The sequence below is a fragment of the Mustela nigripes genome, chromosome 9 (genome assembly GCF_022355385.1).
Source record: "Mustela nigripes isolate SB6536 chromosome 9, MUSNIG.SB6536, whole genome shotgun sequence".
Classification (NCBI taxonomy): Eukaryota; Metazoa; Chordata; class Mammalia; order Carnivora; family Mustelidae; genus Mustela; species Mustela nigripes.
In genome coordinates, this window is record NC_081565.1 from 29,946,968 (window position 1) to 29,974,743 (window position 27,776).

General features: G+C 39.2%; 1 protein-coding gene across 1 annotated transcript in view; it reads right to left on the reverse strand.

The window, feature by feature from the left end:
* PLPPR1 (phospholipid phosphatase related 1) overlaps positions 1–27,776 on the reverse strand; it is a 265,315-nt gene that overhangs the window by 105,762 nt on the left and 131,777 nt on the right. Inside the window, exon 2 of the mRNA XM_059412248.1 lies at positions 4,866–4,975. Within this exon, the coding sequence (XP_059268231.1) occupies positions 4,866–4,928 (63 nt within the window). The 5' untranslated portion in view covers positions 4,929–4,975. The remainder of the gene's footprint in view (positions 1–4,865; positions 4,976–27,776) is intronic.

Consider the following 27,776-nt stretch of genomic DNA (forward strand, 5'->3'; position numbering starts at 1 on the left):
GGAAAAGGAAGCAGGAAGACAGGAGAGGGGATCCAGAATATATTGAGAGAACAGGGGAGATGAGGAGGTAAGGGTGGAGGAAGGCAGGGTTAATTACAATATAAAGACAGTCTCAGATAACTATTACAAATGCTTGCAATTCACTAGACTCCAGGAGGAAATTAAACCCAAAGGGAAGGAGAGGAATAAAGGGAGGAATGGTGAGCAAAGAAAATGAGTATGTGGGTAAATTCAAAGGAACCACGACTGAAACATTAGCGCAAAAATATAAGGAAGATATAAAAATCAAGAATGACACCCAAGATCTCAAATTGGCTTAACATCATCACTGTTTAAGAAAAGCCAAGAGCAGGGCACCTGGGTGGCTCAGTGGGTTAAACCTCTGCCTTCGGCTCAGGTCATGATCTCAGGGTCCTGGGATCAAGCCCCGCATTGGGCTCTCTGCTCAGCAGGGAACCTGCTTCTCCCTCTTTCTCTCTGCCTGCTGCTCTGCCTGCCTGTGATCTCTCTCTCCCTCTGTCAAATTAAAAAAAAAAAAAAATCTTAAAAAAAAGAAAAGCCAAGAGCTATTGGTTAATCTTATTGTTTGTTATGTTTATATATTTAAAAGGAGAGGAAGTTTTAAAAGAATAGAAGTGAGTGGGAGAAAGATGAATACCATATGATTTTACTTACATGTGCAATTAAGAAACAAAACAGATGAACATAGGGAAAAAACTAACAATAACAGGCAAACCATAAGAGAGACTCTTAACTATAAAGAACAAACTGAGGGTTGCTGGAGGAAAGGTGGACTTGGGATGGGTTAAATGGGTGACAGGAATTAAGAAGGGCATTTGCGTTGAGCACTGGGCTTTGTAAGTAAGTCAGGAATCACGGCATTCTCCTCCTGAAATTAATATTACGCTGTATGTTAACTAATAGGAATTAAAATGAAAACTTGAAACAAACAAACAAAAAATAGAATCTGTAATTTACAACATGAAGGAGGGATTAAAACAAATGAAGTAATCTACTCTAGAAGGCAGGGAACAGGAAAAAAAAAAAAGAAAAAGGAATGAAAGTCCATATTTATAGTTTAATGCTGGAACACCTGATGTAGTCTCTTTCAAGTCAGTAATGAGGCGTGGATGTCTTTTACATCTGCCTCCATCCAACATTACATTGGATGTCTTACCCAAAGCAAAAAGATAAGAAAAAGTCATAATCAGAAAAGAAGAAACAAATCTGCTACTAATTGCAGGTGATATAACTATCTGAACAAAAATGAATATACACATCCTAAAACAAAGAGTTTAACAAAGTTTCCTCAAGGAAACAGATATAAAAATACTAATATTGTTCTTAAACTGAAGCGAACAACTGGAAAATGTAATCATACCCCAGCAATTCCACTGCTAAGTGTCAGGCCAAGGGAAGCTGTTGCAAGGATCTGGAGACTGGAAAAAAGGACCTTTTCCACAAAAGAAAGTTGCAAGAGTAAAATAGGTATTAAGAAAACAAAAAAGAATGAAGCAAGCTGTCCCTCACTAGGTGTATTTACACAATGAGATAAAATGCAAATTTAAAAGGAATGGATTGCTGATCTGGGCAAATTTAAGAAACCTAATGCTGAATGAAAAGGCAAGTTGTGAAAGGAAAGTTCAATATGATATCATTTATGTAAAACCTCCCTAAGATATTAATTATGAATATGTGGACATATAGGAAAAATACGAAAATATGGATGAGAATCATGCAGGACAATAAAGTCTCCAACTTCACAGATACCTTTCCTTCTAGGTCCAGGACGGGAGGATTTCTGTCATATTTGTAATATTTTATTTTCCCTGAAAAAAATGCTTGAAGCATTTATGGCAAAATTTTAAGATTTGGTTTTGATGGTGGGTGCAGGAGTGTCTGTTATATTTTCTCTGTTTGAATTATTTTATAATTAAGAAGCAATAGTGAAAAGACATTCATTGATCAAATTGATATTTTAACCAAGTTATTCTTGACCAAGTTTTTCGATATTCCTGTAACAATACTTGTCTTAATATCAGTAAAGAGTAGGGTTTTTTTTTTGTTTCTTCCCTACACCCCCAACTGGATCTTACTCAAAGTTTTGTTGCCCAATCTCAGAAGAAATATTTAAAAAATGTTTTCTTAATTAAAACAAAATTGGGGGGGCACCTGGGTGGCTCAGTGTGTTAAACCTCTGTCTTAGGCTCAGGTCATAATCCCAGGATCCTAGGATCAGGCTTTCTGCTCAGTGGGGAGCCTGATTCCCCTTCTCTCTCTGCCGGTCTCTATGCCTACTTGTGATCTCTGTCTGTCAAATAAATAATAAAAATTAAAATTAAAAAAAATTGGAGGTGCCTGGGTGGTTCAGTCAGTTAAATGTCCAACTCTTAATTTCAGTTTAGGTCATAATAGGTTTCTAAATTCAAGCTTGGCCTCAGGCTCCCCACTGGGTGTGGAATCTACTTAGGATTCTTTCTTTCCTTTTCCCTCTGCCCCTTCCCACCCAATTTTTTTCTTTTTTCACCTTTTGACCCCCTTCACCTATTTTTCCCCACCCCACCAACCACTAATCTGTTCTTTCTATGAACTTGGTGGATTTTTTTCCTTTAATTCCACATATAAGAGAGATCATACAGTATTTGTCTTCTCAGACTTATTTCCCTCAGCTAATGCCCTTAAGTTCCATCCATAATGTCATATATTGCAAGATTTCATTCCAATGGCTGAATAATATTGCATTGTGTGTCCACTCCACAGTTTCCCTATCCCTTCATCCTTGGGTGGACACTTGGGTTTTTACCATATTGTGGCTATTGTAAATAATGCTGCAACGAATATTGGGGTCCATACAACAGTGTTTAACAGAAGAAATACAGCAAAATCATGAAAGCCACTTTGAAATGTACCTCCTCCCCTCTTAAGATCTACTTTGCTTTACTTCCTCTTTTTCCTTCTCCTGCCTGTATCAGAGAGAAGTCACTCTTTTTTTTTAATGTTTTTATTTCAATTCCATATAGTTAACAGACAGTGCAATATTAGGGAGTGCACCTGTGATGAGTACCAGGTGTTGTTAAGTGTTGAATCATAAATTACACATCTGATGTACCTTAAGCTTCCATGCAGAATAAGAATGACAATGCAACAAGAAAAAGAATAAACTATCTTTCCTTTCCCAGATTTTTTGATTTGTATTTATGTTTGTGCCAGGTTAAGGCAGAGAAAGACAGATTTATGTCTCTTCCTGCTTGCTCTACCAGTCAGCTCATCGTTCATTCGTTAGGGGGCTGAAAATTTTCAGAGATACACTTTCCAGCAATAAATTAAACCTCTTACTTTGAGGTTTGGTTCTTGTTTGGTTTCTAGGAAAATTTAAAATAAAATTGCTACCAGGAGGATAAAGATAATGACAGATGACCTATTCTCTAATGTCCCCCAGCTTACTTTATAAATTTATTTTTCTTACAACAAAAGAAAAAAGATTTTAACATTGCAAGACAGATATGGTGCCACAGCCTTCTTCTCTTTTCCCCATAAACTGCATGAGACACCTTTTCCCTCATTAAACTTTCAATATGAACAATATGAGCCCACAATATACATAAGGTATAGTTATTGTCCGAATGGAGTTTTTCTTGGCCTTAGAAGCAAGAATAAAGGAGTTAGAGTTTTAGGTGTAACAAGTTAAAGGGTCAAGTTAGAGTATGAAAAAATATGCGTTTCTGTTGAGAAAGGAGTTCTTTGTTTACCCTTTCAGATGTAACATAGTTTGAGTCTTTAAGTATCCTGACTTACATTAACATCTCTGTCCCAAGTTAATGTCCTATTTCCACCTAATTCTCCAATACGAAGAGGTCCACAAATATCACCAGAAAATAAATCAAGTACTATTTGTTCATCTAAACTACCAAGCGATTTCTGTAAAGTGAAACTCAAGGATCAGCAAAACATGTATTTGGCCTAAAATCAGAATGTTCAGTTACCCAACAGACTGTAAAAATAGCTAAGGTTACTTCAAGAGGTAGAAAATAAAAATATTGTTGCACTGATTCATAGGAAATGTTTAAACACATAGGTACTAAAGGTACCATTTTGCTAATATAATTAGTGGTTTACCTCAAGTGTTGATTATTTTCACATAGGTAATTAAGTGCATCAACATGCACATTCCTCCCACACTCAGCCAAAAAGATCCCATAAGAATATGTTACAGCTGGTCTTGGATATCTTATTTTGAGACAACCTGGAGTAACTAGCTTTTTCTGCTTTTGCATCAGATAATTCCAGACTTCCTAAAATTTCCATGTTTTGTCTCCTCTATAGCAAACTCTATAGAAAGGGAAGTACAGTGGGAAAGGGGTGTAATGAGTTTAACCAAGAAGATGCTGGAGAACTGCTTGTTGGTACAAACTTGGAGCAACTCAACAAAATCATTCATGACCGAAAGAAACTGCACATTACATAAGCTCTCAATAATCCACTAAAGAAAAATGCCCAGTGGAAATAGTCAATTCTAAGATTTCCTTTTCTTTATTTGGGCTGCAAGGCAAAAGTCCAACTAACATCATCTGTAAACCAACTGGCTTGTTGATTCCTGAAATATGATATTTATTTTAAAAACTGATCATAATTAATACTTTCAAGTCACCACTGAAAATAAAAAGGATATAATAAAACAAAATTATTTTGTACCCCACAGATAAACCTTCTTGTTCATGGCTTCCAATTCAAGGAACACTTTGCATAATTTATTCTTTACCAATATTTGTGCTATCAAAATTTGTCAAATAACAACATAACCCAAGTTCTCAGCCTCAAAACTACTATTATTCCAGTTTGTCCATAAAGGCAAGAAATACACATACCTCGACAAATATAAAACATGGGATGATGGAATAACTTCGTTGAGTGTTGTTTCCTACAGCCATTTCTTACACCATGTAGCAAGATGGCACCCTCTGCAACTGTCTCCAGGCTGCAAAAGAAATAGGTAACATGGTGTAAGAACCACGTGTTTAACAGTCCCTTGGGTCTTTACATAAAAATATTAGCTGCCCTCCAGATAAACAAGCTGTGGATAAACAATGCAAATAGTGATCTATAATACAGTCTAGACAGAGTAGTCATCATTCTAGGGAAAAGAAATATAAATACTAGCCATGAACAGTCTTAGAGTCTAAAGAACAGGTAGGAAGCTGCCTATGCACAAAGCTATGTCTACTCTATGGACAGAATTCTAATTGTTTGGAACTGCGTGGTGCTCTACCCCAGCCCTCATGCCACAAAAGGCAGTTTTTGCTACAACACGTCTGTTGTCCATCCTGCATGGATCTCCTTGGTCTGTGCCTGATTCTTTAATTTGCCTATTTTGTTTGTTTCTGCCCTTGCCTCTGCCTTTGGAGTTGACATTTAGTATTGAGGCACTAATCCTGGCTTCTTTCTCTGCCTACTCTACTCTTGCCCTTGCTCCCTTGACTATACAGCTATTAACTATTTTGGATTAATACATCACTGATCCCTCTCGCTGAGTTTCCTCAGCTGTGTGTGTGTGTGTGTGTGTGTGTGTGCGCGTGTGTCCCAACCACAAAACACTGACACCATAATAAAATCTCTCATTTTACAAGAATGGAGTAGCTAGGCAACAGAGGGTTATTTTAAGTATTTGTTAGAATATCTGTCTGACTTTGAACCAAAAATATTCTTGCATTAGATTTTTTTTTAAAGAAGAATAAAAATGAACTGAACAAGCAAGTAGAGGTTTCAGACTTTTATAAAACTTCCAAGGCCAGATGAAAAGAATTTTCCAGTGCACATTTTATTCTCTCTCTAAGGTAGCACTTACTGGTTCTCCAGTATTGATCTTGATAGTTATCATCTTTTGTCTGTTCTGTTCCCATGTCATCCTTCCTCGTAGTTGTTACCGGCTGTGGTGTGAACAGCGACACAGGGACTGCCAGTCCGTGTAAATGGCCAACTGCTCTTTCCTCTAAAGTCATGAACTGATGTTTTTAACTTAATTTTAGCTTTAAGTCCTCCTTACCTTTTCTAGAACGAAACTTCACATTTCCTTCTCTTTTTCAGATACAACTTTCTCACTTGATTAAAGTATTAACTCCACACAAATCACAGTATTTGTATTATTTAAGTTTTAGGCAACTTAATTTTTTCAATTAAAATTGGATATTATCAGTTATAAAATAATACTATACTATAATAATATATTATTAAGTATATACTTAAGTATATACTATAAGTATGTAAGTATATATTTATATATAAGTATATACTATAATATATACTATAATAATTACTAAAATAAATCTATATCTCCATTTTATTTTGGGATTTAGGAAGAATTAATTTTTTTATAATTAGAAAAAATCCATATGTGAGGTACACATTGAGTTGATCTGGCAACCATTCCTTTACGTTTTATCCTCACTTAACCCAAATACCTGAAAATTTACTTATCAGCGTTTATGACTTAGAGTCCTTCTGTTTGCATCAACTAAATACGGTGCCATATACTGGAAAAGAAAATTAACTTTTAATCTCCTCAAAGTAAGCATGGGCACCAGAACAAGAAAAAGCATCAGACACCTAGTATTTTAGATGGTTTCTCCAGATGATTAATAAAAAGTAGCAATGAAATGGAGAATACAAGACAAGCTTTGAGGTATCAGACAAAATCCTCCTCTATCTTCACTCTTCTGGCCCAAAACACAACCTAGCTTATTACATGCATACAGAGATTTTATATATACAGATATGATCATTAACTATATTGAGGCATACTTTAAATATAATTCACCCATCTCAAGTATACAATTCAATGTTATTTTAGTTAATTTACCAAGCTGTGCAGTTGTCACAATAAAACAATTTTAGCACTTTTTCTCACCCCAAAAAGAATCCTTTTCCTCACCATCAGCTCCCTACATACTCCTCCAGCAAGTCAACCACTAATTTACTTTCTGTCTCTATAGGTTTGCCTTTTCTGGATTCAAATAAATAGAATTATACAATATATAGTTTCTTGACCTGAATTCCTTGACTTAGCACAATGCTTTTGAGGTTGATTCATGGCATAGTACACGTATCAGTAATTTTTTCCTCTTTATTGCTTAATAGTATTCCATTGTATATCTCTAGCATCTTCACCCAATTGGTGGAAATGTAGATTGTTTCTGATTTTTGCTGAATCCAATATTAGGTAGTGTCCAATGTTGTGGGTCATGATGCTAAAAACATCTGTGTGTGAGTCTTACATAGCTCTATGTTTTCATTTCTCACGGTTAGATATCAAGAGTATAATTGCTGGGTCATACACTAAATTATGTTAAAGTGAACTGCAAAAGTGTTTTCCAAAGTGGTTGTGTCATTTTACATTGATACAGCACCGTAGGAGAACTCCCATTTCTCCACATCCTAACATTTTTATTGCCCATCTCTTTTATTATAGTCACTCTAGTGGTTATGAGATGATATCTCATTGTGGTTTTCATTTCATAATAACAAATGATATTGAGCATCTTTTCATATGCTTATTAGTTATTCTTATATCTTCTTTTGTGAAGCATCTATTCAAATCCTTCAGGTTTTTTGATTGGCTTTTTTATCTTATTACTTTCAAGGTACAAGGGTTCTTTTATATTCTGAATACAAATCTCTTATCAGATATGTATTTTGTCTTTGGACTACTAATGCGTCTTGGCATACAGTCATAGAGTCTTTGGTTTATTCTGCTTGGAGATTTCTTACTACTTGAATCTTTAGGTTTATGTTTTTTTCCAAGTTTGGGAAAATTTTTAACTCTCATTCCTGGAATACTTTTCAACATGCTCTCTTATTTCCTGGGATTCCAGTGACATGAATATTATATCTTTTGTTTTAGTCCATCATGTCTCTGAGACTGATTTCCCCTCCTCAGTCTATTTTCTCTGTTTTTCATATTAGGTATTTTCTACTATACTATCTTCAAGTTCATGAATTCTTTCCTCTGTCAGTCTTCCTTATGGCATTGAGTTATGTCCACCTACTGAGTTTTTAATTTCAGTTGTATTTTTTAACTCTAAAATTTTCATTTGCTTTTTCTTTACATTATCTTTTTTTTTGCTGAGATTATTTTTTCATTTGCTTTGGCATATTTATAATTGTTTATTGAAGAATTTTTATGATGACTGCTTAAAAATTCTTGTCAGTTAATTCTAGCACCTACGTCATCTGGGTATTGGTGTTTGTTGGTCTTATTTAATTTTAAATCTTCCCTGTTCTTGGTATGAAGAGTGATTTTGGATTGAAACCTTGGATTGTTACATTAGAAGCCTTAAGATCTTGTTTAGATCTTGTGTTTTTATCATACTTCCTCTGCTATTCCTCCAGGAGGTATGGGGAATATCCCCTTGTTACTATCATGTGAAGGAGGAAGCCCAGGTCCTTTACTTGGTCTTCTGTGACGTCTGGTTGAGGAGGGGCCCCTCTGCTAGACAGAAATGGAATTCAGGGCCTCAAGGAGGGCTCCACTGATATCCTGGCTGGGAAGGGGCAAGGTACCTCTTTCTTTAGAGCTCCCCATGTGGCCTCTGTGGACACTGTGGGAAGGTGGCCTTGTGATTGCTGACTTTCCACTAGCCCTCTCTGATACCACCCCCATGAGGGGGAAGTAGGACTATCTCAGTACCGCCTGGTAGGGATGAAAGTCCAGGCTCCCCACATGTTCTTCCCTGATACTGGGAAGTAGGGAGACTACTCATTACTGTCCAGCATGAAATAAATTTCTGGCTCCCCCTTGGCCTTCTCTGACATGACTCTAATAGCAGGCTATAAAGAGGCTCCCCCAGACTCCTAAGGTAGAAGTCCAAGAGCTGCCCTTGGCCTTCACCAGCCCAGCAGTAGGGATGAGAATAATTTTTTTCTGTGGTATTCAGCTGGAGTCAAGGGGATTTTTCTGAAAGTTTCTGGCTTCCTAGGCTGCTGTTTTCTTGACCCCTTGGCTAGAGCTTTGCTTGGGACTATTTTATCTGCGAGAACTGGTGTTCTCACAGTTGCCAGAGTCTCCAACATCCAGTCAGAGAGGAAGCAAAATGAAAATCCTGGGAACTCACTATTGTGTTGTTTCTTGCATGCTGAGATCCCTAGACAGTCTACCTTTCCCTTCTACCTCTCTATTTCCTTATGTCTGTTTTATTTTTAAATTTCTATTTATTTATTAATTTATTTAAAAAGATTTTATTTATTTACTTGAGAGAGAGAAAGCATGAGAGGGGAGAGGGTCAGAGGAAGAAGCAGACTCTCTGCTGAGCAGGGAGTCCGATGTGGGACTCCATCCCAATCTGGGACTCCAGGATCATGACCTGAGCCAAAGGCAGTCACTTAACCAACTGAACCACCCAGGCGCCCCCTTATGTCTGTTTTATATAACATCTAAGATTTCCAGTTGTTTTTAGTGAGGAACAATGAAAAGTACATCTTATTCCATGCTCCCTCAAGCAGAAGTCATCAGAATCTTTTGAAGGAGTGTCACATGGCTTCTCCCCTACTCATACACGCAAGCTCGCACTGTCCTTCTCAAAAAAAAAAAAAAAAAAAAAAAAAGGGAAATAAGAGAGATAATGGCAGCACAAATGAATAATCAATTCTAACTCATGGGATCAGGGGTCTCTTATACATTAGTTATAATGTACATTAATTTTTATACATTAGGCACAATAGTCATGGCACCTAGGATCCACAATACTTTGAGGGGCTTTTGCAAAGATTTTAATTTCTTCTAAAACCAGCAAATGGGCTTGTAGCCAGAAAAAAAAATTAATATATATTATTAAATTCAGTTTATACCATCTAATTGTAAAATATAAATTAAAAAATTTTTTTAAATAGAGAAAGGGGTCTCCAGAGGAAACTTGCTTAGAGTCCAAAGGAGTAATAATCCAGCCCTAGTTGAGACAAAGTTAAGGAAAGATTTCCTAGAAGAGATGGCTGTTCAAGTTGATTAAAATAAACGTAGGAGGATAAGAGAAGCATTTAAGCTAAAGGGAGCAGCAGGAGCAAAGTTTCCAAAGATATGAATCAGCCTAACAGTTGAGAAACTAAAAACAAAGACTGGGTCAAATGTATGAAAACCAGGATGAGCTACCAAAATGTATGTATTTGTAACTCTGTATTATGACAAACTGTTGCCAGCAGAGTACCTCAAGAACAAGAAATACAAGATGGCCCATTTCCATATTAGATAGGAACATAGGGGAAAAGGGGAATATTGACAGACAACACTGTGTCCTGGTAATACATTCAGACAGGGCTCCTATTTCTAGGCAGCTAAGTATATCATAAATCAGAGTTGTCCAATGAAGGGATCAATGCCTTCTCATATGTTTTCACTGGTTTTTCCACGTAATTTCCTCTTATTTATGAGAAGTGTTACAATTCCTAATCAACCCAGGACAAATACAAAAATAATTACTGATTACAGAGTATCTGTTTTAGTGATTCTGAAAGTGGATGGTGATGGAACATGGTAACAGTCAGATGGGGATAAACTTGACTTTTAAGGTTTGCAAAATTGGCTCCAGCTGACCAGGCAAGGAAGCTACAAAGGACAAAAAATGTCCTTGAGAAATAGGCACCATGACTCAGTGGGCCTTTCTGCCCAGCTATGATGAGAATCTAAAATTGCCAGTGGCCAGGGACCAAAGACATAGCCTGTGGTCATTCTCAGTAGCCTCAAGTCCATTATTTTAGGGAAGCGAGAGTTTTCTCTTTTGGAGATCATTTTGGGCTAATTTTGCTGAAAAATGTCATGGCTCCCATCAAAGTGAGGATAATGTGAATTAATGAAGTTCACATAGGGAACAACAATAAGGACACCAAAAATGGTGCCTTTCTGAGGAAGCCAAGAATTCTTCACTCCGGGGACACAATTATTTAGGACAGTGTTTGTGAACCCTGTCAATATTGATATTGCAGGTCAGATAATTCTTTGTTGTGCAGGGCTGTCCTGAGCATTGTTTAGTCAATATGTTTAGTTACATCGTGGCTTCGAGCCATGAGATGTCAACAGTAGCAACCCCCTTCCCAAATGATTGACAACAAAAAGGTTTACAGACATTGCCAAACATCCCCTTCCAGAGGGAAGTAAAGTATGGGGAGTGATGGCCTCTGGGAGAGAAACACTAATTTAGGAGGCTTGACTGCAGAGTTCCTAGAACATGAGAATTTTGGGGCTCATGAGGAATTTGCTTCACCTGGGATAAAGGACATAGTTTTGCCCAAGGGGACAAACCTATTCCTGCCTAGTACCCAACAGAGGAATTTTGTAATTTTTTTTTTTTTTTTGCTTATTACCATATGGTGTGGGATCTCAAAAAAGGAGTGTTGAAAACAAGCTTAAACAACCTTAAAATAGCTCTGGAGGGATTTTGTTTCCAACTAACTAAGAGAAAGCAACTGAGACTGGATTTCACACCTGACAACTAAAACATACAGACAAAAATAAATAGACAATCATATTCAAGGCATTGGACATAGGGCAAGAGGGCAGTGATCCCTGAAAGATGAGAACAGAGGTGAGCCCTATGACTGCCCTAGCTTATTGCCTGGAGAGTCTTCAGGCCATGGTGGAGAAGAGGAACCTAGAAAAGCGGCCAGTGGTCTCCCTGAATAGGGAGAGATGAGAATGAGGAGGGAGCCCAGGCAACTGGAGTTCATAAGGCAGAGGACAGAGAAGAGAACAGTGCAGAGAGAGAGCAGTTGCTCTGCAGAGGGTCCCTTTTGAGTCTTCAGCAGACTTCCGGTGAGCATGAATGGAAAGTACCCAAGGCCCAAGAGAAACCATCCAGAGGGATTAGAACAAATAATCACCAGGGCTCATACATGGCCAAGAATACTTTCTGTTCCCACCAAGACAGACTCTCAACTCACTAGACAGCAAGTAGAGGGACTTCACTGTTGGTTAATTAATAACCAGTATGAAAATGTTTCTCATCCAGGAATCACAAGTGGCACCGGAAGTACTCCTTGTAGAGTATTATTGTTTTTTTTTCCCTTTCTTTCATGTGTCTTTTACAGAATACTAAATATTTTATTTTTATTTTTTAATTTTAAAATTTATTATTATTATTTTTAATAAACATATAATGTATTTTTATCCCCAGGGGTACAGGTTTGTGCATCTCCAGGTTTACACACTTCACAGCATTCACCATAGCACATACCCTCCCCAATGTCCATAACCCCCCCCCCCCCCTCCCGACCCCCCTCCCCCCAGCAACCCTCAGTTTGTTTTGTGAGAATAAGAGTCACTTATGGTTTGTCTCCCTCCCGATCCCATCTTGTTTCATTTATTCTTCTCCTACCCCTCAAACCCCCCATGTTGCATCACCACTTCTTCATATCAGGAAGATCATGGGATAGTTGTCTTTCTCCGATTGACTTATTTCACTAAGCATGATACCCTCTAGTTCCATCCACGTTGTCGCAAATGGCAAGATTTCATTTCTTTTGATGGCTGCATAGTATTCCATTGTGTATATATACCACATCTTCTTGATCCATTCATCTGTTGATGGACATCTAGGTTCTTTCCATAGTTTGGCTATTGTGGACATTGCTGCTATAAATATTTGGGTGCACGTGCTCCTTTGGATCACTATGTTTGTATCTTTAGGGTAAATATCCAGTAGTGCAATTGCTGGGTCATAGGGTAGTTCTATTTTCAACTTTTTGAGGAACTTCCATGCTGTTTTCCAGAGTGGCTGCACCAGCTTGCATTCCCACCAACAGTGTAGGAGGGTTCCCCTTTCTCCACATCCTCACCAGCATCTGTCATTTCCTGACTTGTTAATTTTAGCCACAGAATACTAAATATTTATTGAGAGCCTAGGCCACTAAGTGGGTAGGCTTTCCCCAGATATCAGGGGTCACAGAGCCAAGAATACGTGCCAGCACAATCTGTAACTCAGGTCATTCAAAGGCATCTCGGACATGAGTTTTACCACATTGAACATAATGGAACTTTCTAGAAATTACTCAAAATTAAGTTTGTGTAAGATTAAAATAAGATTAGGTTTGTTTACAAAGGGAGAACAATAGGAAAATACATAGAAATAATTGTATGTACCCCAACTATTAATGAGAGGTAAGGGTGGATGCAGAAGAGGAGAAATTAAGGGGTCAGAAACAGTGAGTTGTGAGAATTTCATTTGATTCCACAGTACTCAGGGTGAGCCCAATCCAGCTCATCTTTAACACATGTTAAAATAGTCTTTTACTTCCTTGGTAGCACTAAACTACCCCTCACTGTTCTGGATCATTTCTGTTTAGTACATTATCTCCAATCAGGATCACAGTTTGAATTTAATTTCCCAAAGCTGGAAACCCTATTTCTTTTTTTTTTTTTTTCAGTTCTTTCTCTTTCCCCCTCCCCCTCGACCATCTCCTCCTTCTCTTTCTTTTTAGAGCAACAAAGACATGAAGGGATAGGAACAAACTGAATGGGTTATAGATTTCATCATAAGATGGTATGTGAATGGGTTGTATGATTTCATCATAAGATGGTATGTGATTTAGGAATGCACTTCTTAGCCTTTCAAGAGAAATTCTTTACTCTGTTCAATTTTAGAGATGCTTTTCAAAGCTTGTGAGGAGTGACCATGTAAAGTCCCTACATAATAGGAGAGTGGCTTTGGCACTCCCTTTTTCCTCCAGGCTCTTCTCCGCACAATATCTCCCAGCTAGAGCCACAGTCCAGCCCTTGAACTATCCCATAATAAGGCAGGGAAATACAAAGTGCATAAAACCCACAAACCAGGGAAATCTAGATGAGAGTCAAATATTTACAAAATATCTGGGCCCTCACACCATTCTTGATAACTTTTCAGACCCAGGAATAATTCCAGGTTCCCTCTGGGCTCCTATGCTACATGGCCTGGTCCATATAACCAGTCGTCAACTTTGTCCCTACTGCTTAAATCTGATGACTCACCCTCCTGGTACCTCAGTCTCTCTCCAGGCCTGCATTCCTGCCTGGACCTCACTCAGTGACTCAATTGCCCCATTTATCTTGGTGGGTCCTCTGAACCTGCCAGGATGCCTGGTTCACCCTTCAGCCATAAGCCTGAATGGATAGTCTGCAAGACAGCCGCTGCCCCTTGTCACCAGAGTATCATTGGACGTGCAGGGTTCTCTGCTGCTGGACCTCTCACAACTGAAGCGAAGGCTGCCTGGCTGATGTCTCAGCTGGCTCTAGCCTTTTGATTCTGTCAAACCTCTCCAGTCCCATTTTGCAACAATCTCCACCCTGTGCCCACCCCTAGCCTTTCTATACTCCAGTCACTCCGTTTCCACCACATGCCGAGCCCTTTCTCACCTCTGGATCTCCTCACACACTGCCTCACAGAGCATTCTTCCTTCTTCCATATTTGCCTAGTAAATGTCTGCCCCTCCTTCAGATCTAATTAATTAAATGCCATTTCCAATGGGAACGTTTCCTTAACTGCGCTGATGGGTTCAGTTCTATTACGTACTTTCTTCAGGCTCCTTTGTAGTATTTATTGGGCAATTCTTTTATGTCTATCCCTTCTCCAGACTGTTGATCAGCTTTGCTTCATGTGGCCAAGGCCATGTTTGCCAGTCTTGCTCAACTGTCACCTTAGTACCTTGTACGGGACATGGCACATGGCTGCACAGTAAATGTTAACACTGACTATATGGCCAAACTGCCCGGCTCCCGTGACTGATTTCACATCTGCCCGGGGTCAGTTCTTTAGCTCCTCATCTTAACTAGGTCTTGGGTCTATCCTTTTTAGGTTTTGCATGAACTCAGCAATATGGTACTACTGTAGGTTTTGGGTCAATCCCTTTCTCCCACTAACTAGTTAAGACTCACTATACTTATTCCCAAAGAACAATGAAAAATAGTGATTTTGAAGTCCTAGAAATCAAAATGTAAACAAGAAAACGTCTCACCATGTAAAATGGAAAGGGGGAAATTATTCCACTGAATTCTACTTCTGAGTCTTTGGTTGTTAAAAAAAAACAAAAAAAAACTTGAAAATAAAATCACTTTAGACTGCTGCTTTAAAGGTGTATGCCTGGGGCGCCTGGGTGGCTCAGTGGGTTAAGCCGCTGCCTTCGGCTTAGGTCATGATCTCAGGGTCCTGGGATCTCAGGGTCCTGGGATCGAGTCCCACATTGGGCTCTCTGCTCAGCAGGGAGCCTGCTTCCTCCTCTCTCTCTCTCTGCCTGCCTCTCTGCCTACTTGTGATCTCTCTCTCTCTGTCAAATAAATAAATAAATAAATATTAAAAAAAATAAAGGTGTATGCCTTAATTAAATATACAAGAGTTAAAAGTTGAATTGAAAAGAGAGGGAGCCAAAGTCCACCTAGAAGCAAACCATCTCAGTTAGAGACTAGGCTTTTACAAATAACAAGGAGCACAAGGGTGATGTCAAGCACCGAGCTCAGCGGGTGAACTGAAGCAGTTGGGAGGAAAGCAGAGAGCACGCTAATGTCTAAATGGTTGATTAGAAGGGGTACCCTGTATCACTGCGCAGAGCTAGAAGATTGGGGCTGGTTTGCTGAATGTCAAGCTGAAGATTTTAGAGTCTTCACATACCCTTTGGCGTATAGGATGTGAGACGGACAGTGGTGGGTGAACGCTGGAGTTAGGAAGATCTGTTAGAGACCACTGTCTTCTAGTTGAGATGGGATTAGAACCATGCAAGAGCTGGCTTTAATCTAGGTTTTAGACTTCCCAGATGATCAGGAAGGAGAGGGAAATAGGAGCCCCTTTTGGTATGCTGGTATGTTGGGCTTCTCTACAGTAGCCTAGAAGAGAATTTATTAAATATTAGGGTCAGAGGGACCAGAGTGCACTTTCAGACTTCGTAGTCACTGGTTCCTCAACATTCCTCTTTGATTTCTGTTCTGGTTTGCATCTCCTGGGCTACAGTGGTTTCTAATGTTCCAACCAATGGCATCACTAATTAAGTGGAGAGAAAAGAAGATCAAGAAAAAGTGCAAACTTCTTGGAGAAGAGAGGAAATGCTCCTATAGACTAGAATTCTAAAGAAGCACAGGAAAGTCTTTTTGGGGTGTGGTGTTTCCAGGATATTAGACAATACTTTATGGTCTTGCCTGCAAGGATGTATGTCACAAACTGTTCTGAGCAGTGGGGAGTCTGTGATTCCATTGTTCTGCCAAGCAGGGCTGCATTTTCCAATTTAAAGCTAAGCTGCCCAGGAGCCAAGCTGTTTGTTTTTCAGAAGAGAAGACAGAAAGAGAGACAGAGACAGACAGAGACAGAGAGAGAGAATACGAATGTGCGTGTGAGAGACAGAGACAAAGAAACAGAAAGACAGAGGGATCCATGAGTTAAGATACCAGATCTATCCTCATGCCAACTCTCTGGAACAGAGTGGTTTTTATTTTTGTCATTAGATTTTCAATGCTTGGGCACCCTCAGAAATCACTGCCAGAAGTCCCTATGCCCTCATGACAGGGTAATTAATTAGCTCTGTTGGATCCTGTTGGTTCTCACAGGAGACAGGAAATAGAAGCAAGAGGAATTCCCTCTCACCAAGGGAGGTTTCAGAGGAGGATTAGAAAACACTGGTGTGAGCCTTGATTTGCCCACAGTCAGGGGAGGATCTGAGCAGTCTGGGGAGGATTGCATTTAATCAGTGACTGAACCAGCCTTAGAATTTTGAATGAGTATAATAATAATGATAATACTGCCCATTAGTCTCCTTGATAAACATCTATTGGGAACTTACCATTCCATGCCAGGTTTTATATAGTTAATAACATTATCGTTTTATTTTTTATAATTAACACTATACTACTTCTTGAGTAATTTGCACATGATATGGAGATAGGCTGACCATTCTTTTATATTGCAGCCCACCTGCCTCTTCAAGCATTCCTCCCCTCCAGGTACTAACGGCCCAACCCTGCTTAGCTTCCGAGCTCAGAAGAGATCAGGTGCATTCAGGGTGGGCATGGCTGTAGACCCATCTAGCATATTCCTGATCGTCCTTACCCTGTATCTACTTTCTCTTTTATCACTTACTACCTCACATAGGATGGAATTTATTTATTGTGTTGATTTATTGTTTTTCTCCACTTGCCAGAATATAACTTACACAACTCCTTGCCTAATTTTATACCCCACGTTGTCTCTTGCAAAGACGATGTTAAATAATTACAAGTGAGATTTAAAAACATGGGACCTGTAATGGGGGCCAGGAAAATCTCCCCCGAAGAGGGGAATCTCTGGATACAGAGCAGCGAAGAGGGTAGGCAGGAACCACACTCCCGTTGGAGGGGATAGCCTACAGGAAGGTCCCAGGATGAGAGAAGGCACAGCCATATGGCTGAAACAGAAAGAGCACAGGCAAGGGGACATGTAGTGAGGCTAGGGAAGGGAAGAGCCAGATAGGCCAGGTTAGAAAGTTTACAATTAGTTCTAAGATAATAGCAAACATTTAAAAGGTCTTAAGCAAGAAAGCTGCCAGGTCCTGATTTGTGTGCACTGAAGGTTGTTCAGGGTACACGGAGTGGTTTGGGAGAACAGGACAAGAATGCATATGGTGAAGTGGTCAGTGGTCACCTGCTGTCATCTATATGGACAGGAAGAGAGGGTGGTGTGGGGTAGCCTGCGGCGCTAGAGACACAGGGGTGAGTGAAGTCAAGGGATAATCAGAAGAGTAACTAAGATTTAGTAATCAGTTAAAGTGAGAGTGCTAGGAATGTTGAAATGCTTTTTTTACCATGTAAATCCCTCAAGCTAAAATACTCATCTTTCTCTTGCCATCTCCAGTAGTGATGAACAGTTTTCTGTTTACCCTCCTGTCCAGTCACCTGCAGCCTCCTCTTCAGCCTTCCCTCGTGAATCCCCATTGTGTTCTCTGAGCCTTCACGTGGCCCAGAATCAGACAGGCTGTTCTTGAGAATCGTCTCACAATGCCTCCTTTTAAAATGCCACACTTAAAGAACAACAAAACCAATACCTTATTACAAATGTATTCCCCAAATAAGTTGGGATTCCTAAATTTTAACAAATGCCCTTCCTTTTTTTTTTTTCTCTTTCTTTCTATTTATTTATTTATTTGCCTTTCTAGCTCCTACACATCCGTCAAGACACAATTCAGTGTTAGCCTCTTCTAGGAAGACTTCCTAGTTTAGTCAGTCAGCCATTCACAACAGTCATGCTTTGATCCACCAATCAGCCATGCATATTTACTATCTGAGCATTGATTTGGTGTTTAATCACAAGGGACATTAAATCATCAATGACAGGATGGGACAAGGCAATCTTAGACCCTTTCTAGTCCATGAGCCTTTTGTGTTCGCATGTTGTCTCTCAGACTCTAACGTTTTCAATTAACTTTCTATGGGCAGGTGGGTTGTCTTCATTCCAGATTATCAACTGTAAGAGCAATGGGACTTTAAGTCTTTGTAACGCCCACAGCAGCTGGCACAGTGCCAAATGACAATGAATGGAAATAGTTATGGCTGTTCCAAAGAGAATGTGGAAAGGTGGCTGAGTTTGCCTCAGTTCCACCTCCCCCCCTCTCCCTTCCCGCTCTCTACAGCCAAGTCCCACTGGGCATTGAGTAGAGTCAGCAAAAACTAGCTATAGTGGTGTTGTCATGTCTTTAAAAGACCCTGTAATTAAAGCATAGCCAATTCACAGTGTTACCAGAAGGAAAATGAATGAAAAATCAAAGTACTCACCCAATTGCAGATCAAGAGTTTTACCTGTCCTTTTCCTAAAATTACTAACAAAACAAAACTTACTAAAAAACAAACAAAAAACCAACCCAAAACACAAAGTACTTGAGTTTTTCTTTTCTTCTTCTCTTCCTATTTTTAGTGGGAACATTTATAAAGGTGTCAAAGGGCCAGGATCAAAGGGAGGAAGACAAAAGCTAAGTTTATACAGCATTGACTTACTCATTAAGTATGGACAACAACCCTGTGAAATAAATTTGATTATGAACTGTATTTTGATACAAAAGCAGACAGTTACAAAAAGTTTAAGCAGAGTGCCCAGGATCACACAGCTGGTAAGTGTCAAAGTTGAGATTTAAAATCTAGGCGTCTGACGCAAAGTCTGTGCATTTAGTATGCCAATTTCTCCTCCAGAAAAACGAAAAAAGAAGCAAAGGGCTTAATCCACTTCCCTGGTCATCAGCCTTCTGGCTAATGGATAGCTCACTCTCTGATGCACTGGAGCTTTTTAGAGTCTAATAAAGATCCAGGGATTGTAATTCCCTGATATAACCCTCAGTTTTCCCTAATTTTAAGGGAACTGCCACAAGTCGTGAATCAAGATACATTCAGTGACTATGCTTGGGAGACCTCTCATTCTTTTCTATCCCGCTGAAACTCCATACTTCATAGGACTGTAAAATCATTCCAGGGATCTGATGTTATTTTGGCCCAATCAGGAATTGGTTAGTCTAAGTTAACCCTGCAAAAGGCACACGTTCATGGAAGGACCATGCTGATATCTATGAACAAATTTTGGGATGAAGTTAACACTTGTTCCAGGGTTCTAACACAATATCGTTTCTCTCTGCGGTTTGCTAGCTTGTGACCCACAGAGTCTGGAGAGGTTTGCTGCCCACCTAATGCATCAGCCTGATGTTACTATAATGCCAGCAGGATGGCAGGATTTCCTCCCTGAGTCAGCATCAACTTGCATCACCTGCATCAGTGTAATTTTACATCTAGATGAAGAAGCCCCATTTCCATGGACTGGAGTGCTAGTTTTAGAGTCTGGCAGGTATGGCTCTATGGTATGGAAACAAGTAAGTAGGTTAAGTCCCCATGACTTGCTATGTTTGCCTATCCTTTCGCACTGGTGTGGGTGTATTGGGGTAATTGCTGTGAGGGGTGAAGTACACAATGTATGTAGTGTTTAGAATGTGCCAGGTTATTCTGTAAACATCTGTTGAATGAAAGCCTTTTACACTCACACTTATAGTGCCAGCTTCTGTCTTTGCCCTTTAGACACGACTGATGATGGGGAAACTAGGCTATTCTGCTTAACAAGGAGGGACCATTTGTAGAGAACATGAGCAATACTTAAACATTTTCCTTACTCATATAGATAAAAATATTATTAATTACTCAGCTGTGGCTATTTCCCAGGACACATAATTTGTTCCTATCTATTTTCAGAAAAGCTTTTAGGTTCAAAAAGGAGTTGACTTCACATTCCCCCACCCCACAGAGAAATCACAAAGCAGTCAAGGAGGTAGCAGTGTGCAGGCTACATGTTGGCTTTCGGGGCTTTAGAAGGAGGAGATTCATTCTTGAGATTGGAGGAGAAATGTGGATAATGAGATAAAGGGAGTGATGAACCAAACAGCAAGAAAAATTAAAAGGCACTTGTGGGTTCTGCCTGAAGCCCTTAATTAACTACATTCTCCACAACACAGAGCCAAGCTATTTGGGCAACCAGGAAAATACAAGAGCATGTAGAGTTCAGTGATGAGTCAATGCTGGCCAAGTACTGTCAAGCCCCAAATATTCTAGAAGCCCCCAAAGCAAAAATCAAAAGCCGTGGTGAGCCTGAAGCCAGAATGCCCTAAACTCCTAAACTTAATAAACAAGTGAATCTAATTTCCTCAAGTTTAACATGGCAGACGAAGAAAACTTTGCCACAATAGCTCTAGAAGAGGGGAAGAGATGTGCACCCATGCTGTTAGCACAAAACTCTCAACTTCTTCCTTAAATAAAGCCAACCATAATTTCATTTGCATTTCCCCCTCCCGCCCCCTACTGGAAGCCAGGCACTTCTGTCACTGCTCTGTAGCTGAGCCCAAACAGTTTCTAACCAAAAGTATTTTATTTAAGGCCTTTATATTAGCACATCTGGGTGCAATCCAAAATCTTACATCAACTTTGTGTTAGCACAAAGGCAAGGCAGGAGGCAGTCCTGCAGCTTGAAAGTAGAGAATACAGTTGGCCTGTGTTTAATCATGCAAACACACCTGGGTGAAAACGAAAATTGCAACCAACAGAAAGATTGTTTACTGGGTACCCAGTACCATATGCTAGAACATGGACTAACTTTTTATATCCTCATTCCAGTTCTTTAAGGAAGATATTCTTTTAACCTCATTTTATAGTTGAGGATATTAAGGCTCAGTGAGGTTAGGTAACTTGCCTCAGGATGGCTACGAGGTTAACAGGTACTAAAGCTAGAACATAAACAAGGTCCACTGGACTCCATGCCACCATGTTGGTTCCTCATCCTACACAGTGCTTACCCAGGAGAGCCAGGTTATTGCTATTTTGGGAGAATAGATATTGAACTATTTACCCTAAAGGATTAGTATGCATTAAATGTTCATAATAATGGGGTCTCAGGGTAGGAAACGAGCCCATGAGTCATCTAGTCCAAGGACCCATTCTATCCTTAAAGTTTCAGAAAATGACTCTATACAGTTTGAAAGAAGGTAATAATTTCCCAAAGAGACAGTCTTGGCATCTGGGAAAATCCCCTCATCAGACATTCTTCTCTTTTCTATTTAATAAGTAATTTATATTTTTGAATGTGAAGGGGAGAATTTGCTACTCCAAATATGACGTTTTTGGCATAAGGATTATCCTGTGCTTGCTTTTTTTAAGAAATAGCAAATATAGGGGAAGCTCGGGAGACCAAGCAGAAATCACCCTTTTGCAAGGGATGTTTACATTTATAAGGGAACTCTCTGTTTGTAAGGTTGTCTTCCTCTCTATACGGGAAGAGAAAGAGGACTAAATTTAAAGAAACTCTTATCAATGGAGAAGGCAAGGACTTCAATGTGCTTAATAACCTTAACCTTATTTACTATAGGATCCTGGGTACCTCCCATAACTGCACCCCTCTTGCCCCCTACATCTTTCTTTGGTCTTTAGCTGAAAATGGTATTTAAGGTAGTGGCTTGGGTCATTTCAGGGAGTTTATCTGAGTCTTTCTCATGTATACAGGAGGAAAACAGGTTATTAAACTTTTTCTTTTCTTTTTTTAAGGGCACCTGGGTGACTCAGTTGGCTAAGCATCTGCCTTTGGCTCAGGTCACGATCCCAGAATCCTGGGATGGAGTCCCACATTGGGCTCCTTGTTCAGCGGGGAGTCCCCTTCTTCCTCTGCCTACTATTCCCCCTGTTTGCATGAGCTCTCCCTCTCTCTCTCTCTCTCTCTGACAAATAAAATATTTTAAAAAAGAACTCCTTTTTAAAAACAAGATATATTTATTTTAAAGAGAGAGAGAGAAAATAAATACAGTCAGAGGAGCAGATAGAGAGGGAGAGAAAATCTCAAGCAGACTGTGCTGAGTGTGGAGCACAATGGAGGGTTCTATCTCACAACCATGGGAATAGACCAAAGCCGAAACCAATAGTCAGATGCTTAACTGACTGCACCACCCACCACCCTGGGGTTATTAAACTTGTGTTTGTTTTCTCCCTTAAATCTGTCTTTTATTATGGTCCCCACCATAAAGATAGAGGAAACATTATTTTTCTTTCTTTATAAATGCTTCTCAAGTGCCAGGCTTTGCTGAGTTCTTCAGCATTGCCTAGGAATGCCCATAATCTTATAAGGCAGGTACTATTAATATCCCCATTTTATAGATAAGGACATTGAGGTTTAGGTTGCAAACTTGTCAGAAATTACACAGCTGAACCTTAGTACAAGGATACAAACACAGTAGTCTTTAAGGTGCATGGACACAAAGAGTGAAATACAATAAGTAAACATAATACGTAATACTGGCTTGACATCAGGGGACAGTTGTGTTTATTTGCAAGTTTGTGGAAAGTCATTCAATAATTCAATACTTTCCTTAATCCAAGGCATGACTCTGGTTTCCCAGAATCAGAACATCTTAGGGCAACTGAGGTAACATGCTGACTGCCATGTATTGAGTCTGTTTTTGAACATCTGTAATGAAAGAAAACACTCTTACAGCTTATTCCATTTGTGGACAATGCTGATGATCAGAAAATCCTACTTATATGCAGCTGACGATGCAATCCAGTTAGATACCTCCCACTCATATCTCTTGTAGGTCAAGGGCAAAAAATCATGCTGATGAAGTGATAGTACCAAAACCAAAGTGGTTTAATGCTATTCATTGTAGCATAAGTGATCTTAAAGGAAATTGAGAAACATTCTTTTTCAAGGACAGTCTTAATAGCTGAAGGGGAATGTTTTATATCCAGTCAACCATTCAGCTACAGACAACCTGTCACACTGAAGTGGTTAAAAATTAAAAAAAAAAAATATTTCAATGACACTTTGAAAGCATGTAAGAGGTTAGGGTGAACAAGGAAGTTAAGGATTTTTTTTTAGAAATCACATTTGCATTTAACTTGAAACTTTTTTCCAGTCCTATGATTTTTGCATAAATATTTATGAAATCCTGTTGGCTAATTAGATTATAAGCCTTTTATCCAGGAACTTGTCCAATTTTATGCTCTTCATGAAACCTGAGCTCTTTGCTGATCTTGGTTTGGTCCATGTTAAATAAGCAATTGTTTTAACAGCCTTAAAGGCTACATTTTAAATTCTCACATTTGTTATGCATACTGCATCATGGGATTTATAATCCTCATTTTTGGACAAAAGTTCGAAGACTCAAATCCCATGATAAAATAGATTTCTCATGTGAAAGCTTTTATTCTTATCAAAGAGTAAGGCAGTACCAAATGCTCCCAAAACAAAGAACAAAAAACCCAAAATTAACACTTGGTATCATCAGCCAGGCAGCCTTTTACACAGCTATCTTCACATGATCCCTATAACCACTCTCAGACGTGGAGATTACCATACTATTTTACTGTGAAAGGAACTAAGGAGTACTGAGGTTAAGAAACCTGTTCTTTATCCCACAGCTACAGCAAAAGCAGTTCCCAAGCCAGGTCCTCAGATGCAACAGCACTCTTTAGTTACAGAGGAGAGCTAGCTCACAACCTTCCAGAGGGGAATGAACCACACTGTTCTTGTTCTGTCCATTTCTAGAAGGCTCCATCTCTCCCCAGGTGTACACTTTAGGAACCTCATCTGTAGGTACTCTGGAGGCCTTTCCACTTACCTTTAGCACCTTCACTCCAACTTCTTATCCCTCAAGGTAATGCTATCACTACCACCAGGTTTTTCGTGGTACAGAAAGACCAGCATTTTGTCTAGTAACTTCAAGTTCCTGTCCCAATAGGCAAAATAATTTCTCCTTGTAGAAGTTACTTAGACTTGAGGGTCTGGCCCTCAGTACCCAGAAAGGAAGACAGAAAGGCTCAACTATCAACACAGAGCTTGGAACATGATGGCTGTTTGTGCTAGTCAGTTCAATCCCTAACAATGCCCCCTTCCCATCATGAAGGAGTTCTACCTGGAGCCTGATCATGGAAGTGGCCACTTTATCATCTTCACATGCCACCCCCCCGCAAGCTCTTTGCACTTTTGCACTATAGACTTACCACCTCTTTCCCTCTGAGAAAGTCTGAGAGAGACTTTCTTTTCTGTTCCACAAACCATTATTTCTTCATAGAACGTTCAAAAATATATAAAATAACCTATGTGTTGAGGTTAAAGACAACGATGAATTTATGATCCCACCAGAAGGCTCTCATTTCACCTCTCCACATCTCCATGTCCCACTCTTCAGAGGCAATCACTTCTAGTGATATTTAGTAACCAGATTCACACATTAAAGGAAAAAGAAACTGATCAGTGTCATTACAGATGGGGAGAAAAGTTGTCTTCAGTTTTGTCAAAATCCCAGAGAGGTCCATCCAGAAAAAACTTACATTAGCACACCTGAACTGCCACTCAAATCTTTCACACCAAGACAACACAAAATAGGTTGCCGGTATTTAAGTTTTTATAATGAAAGCCCAAATATTGTATTAGCCTATATTAAGGATATGAATTCTGTGTGTGTTGGGGGGGTGGTTAACACCTTTAATTTAATTCCTTAATTATCTAGATTACCTAGATTATTTCATTAATGATTTTGAATTTCTATGTATTTAGTTATATAAACTTGATTTTTCCCAGTAAAATTCCACTTCTAGGTGTTCTTACAAAATCACTTATGAGAAGACAAGTAAGACCTTCTACTTCTATCAAAAATGCAGTCAGGCATCATCAAGGTTATCAATTATAAGTGTAAGATGGGGAAAATAATGTTTTTACCTTATAGATTCCTATGTAGACACATTTTTAACTCTTAAATTGAGGATATATGACAAAGGTAAACCAAGTTTAACATTCACACACCCACTGCATGAAAGGTAATGGAGGAAGAGTCCATTCAATTCCATGTTTCCATTCACTCAACAAGAGAGTCAATCTCCAAGTTAAAGTAGCTGTTCCTGCTCAGCACACATCACTTGAGCCTTCAACCAATTCAGCCAAACTCCCAACTCTGCAGTATCTACAGCATCCCTTTACCTGGCAACATTTTACCTGAAGCAAAGAATAATGGCTCAGGCATCTGTAATGCAGCCTGGAAGTACCAGGAAACCAAAACTCTTGGCCCCTGGCCTTTTACCTTTACTCTGTCTCAAAGACTTCCTCTGGTGGACTAGATTTTTGCTAGTGTTATTTACAGCTAGAGATACTTTATATTAGGTTCAGACTTTATTGTTTGGGAGTAGAGCTCCCAGATATTTTTGATCATCAGCTAGGTTTGAGAACCACTGCTTTTTCCAAATTAAAGTTATTTTAAAATAAATATATTGACTAAATTCCTAGGTTAGAGCAAGATGAATGGTGTGGTGACTGTCAACATCAATGCCTTGAAACTAAAGTGAAAACCTTTCAACACTCTGCAGTGTGCTGTTTACTCAGTTATTCAACATTTACTCATCGCCTACTAGATTCCTGACCTGTGTGCTAAGGATATAAAGATGAATAATAATCATCCCAGTCCTAGAAGAGCTTTGGCTAAAGGGGAGGCAGATAAGCAAACAGATAAATCAAATACAGTGTGAAGTATGCTATTAAACATTTTTACGGGGGTGCCTGGGTGGCTCAGGTCGGTTAAACATTCAACTCTTGATTTCAGCTCAGGTCTTGATCTCCGAGTTATGAGTTTAAGCCCCACATTGGGCTCCATGCTGAGTGTGAAGCCTACTTCAAAAAAAAAATTTTTTTTTTTATCACATGTCATAATAGCACACACTGTCATGTGGGGGGAAATTGGACATTAACCTTTAGTTCATTCATTTATTTCCATAATACTTAGTAGATCCAGGCCCTTTACTTTTATTTTCAAAATATGTTTTTATCATAACAAAGTAAAACATGATAATTTCAAAAGAAAAACAAAAACCAAAGCAAGGGGATCTAGGCAAGATGGCAGAAGAGTGGAGGACTCTGTTTCAACCAGTCTCCTGAATTTAGCTAGATATCTACCAAGCCACTCTGAACACCCATGAAATTAGCCTAAGATTTTATGTCTGGATCTCTATGGTGTCAGAGGATCATCAGTCGAGAGGTAAAAACATTGAAACATTTCAATGTCAGAATTATTGGAACCCCTGAGGGGGTGGAGAGAGACAGATGTCTACACAATATATTTGAGCAAACTGTAGCCAAGAACGTCCCCAATCTGGGGAAGGAAACAAAGAAACCAGAGGCAGAGAGGGTCCCTCCCAAGAGCAAGAAGAACAGACCAATGCCTTGGCATGTAATAATAAAACTCGCAAATCTCAGAACCAAGGAACCCATCTTAAGGGCAGTTAGGGAGAAGAAATTCCTTATGTACAGGGGAAGCAAAATCAGAATAATGTCAGCCCTGTCCACAGAGACCTGGCAAGACATAAAGGGCTGGCAAGACACATTCAGGGTACTAAATGAGAAGAATATGCAGCCCAGAATACTTTGTCAAGCAAGGCTATCATTCAGAATGGATGGTGAGATAAAGACCTTCCAGGACCAGCAGAATTGGAAAGAATATCTGACCACTAAGCTGGCCCTGCAAGAAATATTAAGGGGGGTTCTATAAAAGGAGAAAGACCCCAAGAGTGATATAGAACAGAAATTTACAGATACAATCTATTGAAACAAGGGCTTCACAGGCAACACGATGACAATGAAATCCTATCTTTCAATAATCTCTCAGTGTGAATGGCCTATATGCTCCCATGAAATGGCACAGGTTATGGATTGGATAAAAAGACAGGACCTATCCATATGGTGTCTGTAAGAGACTCATTTTGAAAGTAAAGATATATCCATACTGAAAGTGAAGGGATGGAGAACCATTTTCCATGTCAACGAACCTCACAAGAAAGCTGGGATAGCAATTCTCATATTGGACAAATTAGATTTTAAGCTAAAGACTGTAGTTAGAGATATAAAAGGACACTATATCATTCTTAAAGGGTCTGTCCAAAAAAGACTCCAAAAATTATAAACCTATGTCCCCAATATGGAAGTAGCCAACTACATAAGCCAACTGTTAGCCAAAGTAGACATATTGATAATAATACATTAATAGTAGGAGACCTCAACACTCCAATATGAGCAATAGACAGATCATCAAAGTAGAAAAACACAAAACAAAACAAGATCTTTATATGACACACTGGACCAGATGGACCTCATAGATACATACAGAACATTCCACCCTAAAACATCAGAATACTCATTCTTCTCAAGTACACATGGAACTTTCTCCAGAATAGACCACATACTGGGTCACAAATCAGGTATTGACCAATACCAAAAGACTGAGATTATTCCCTGCATATTCTCAGGCCACAGTGTTTT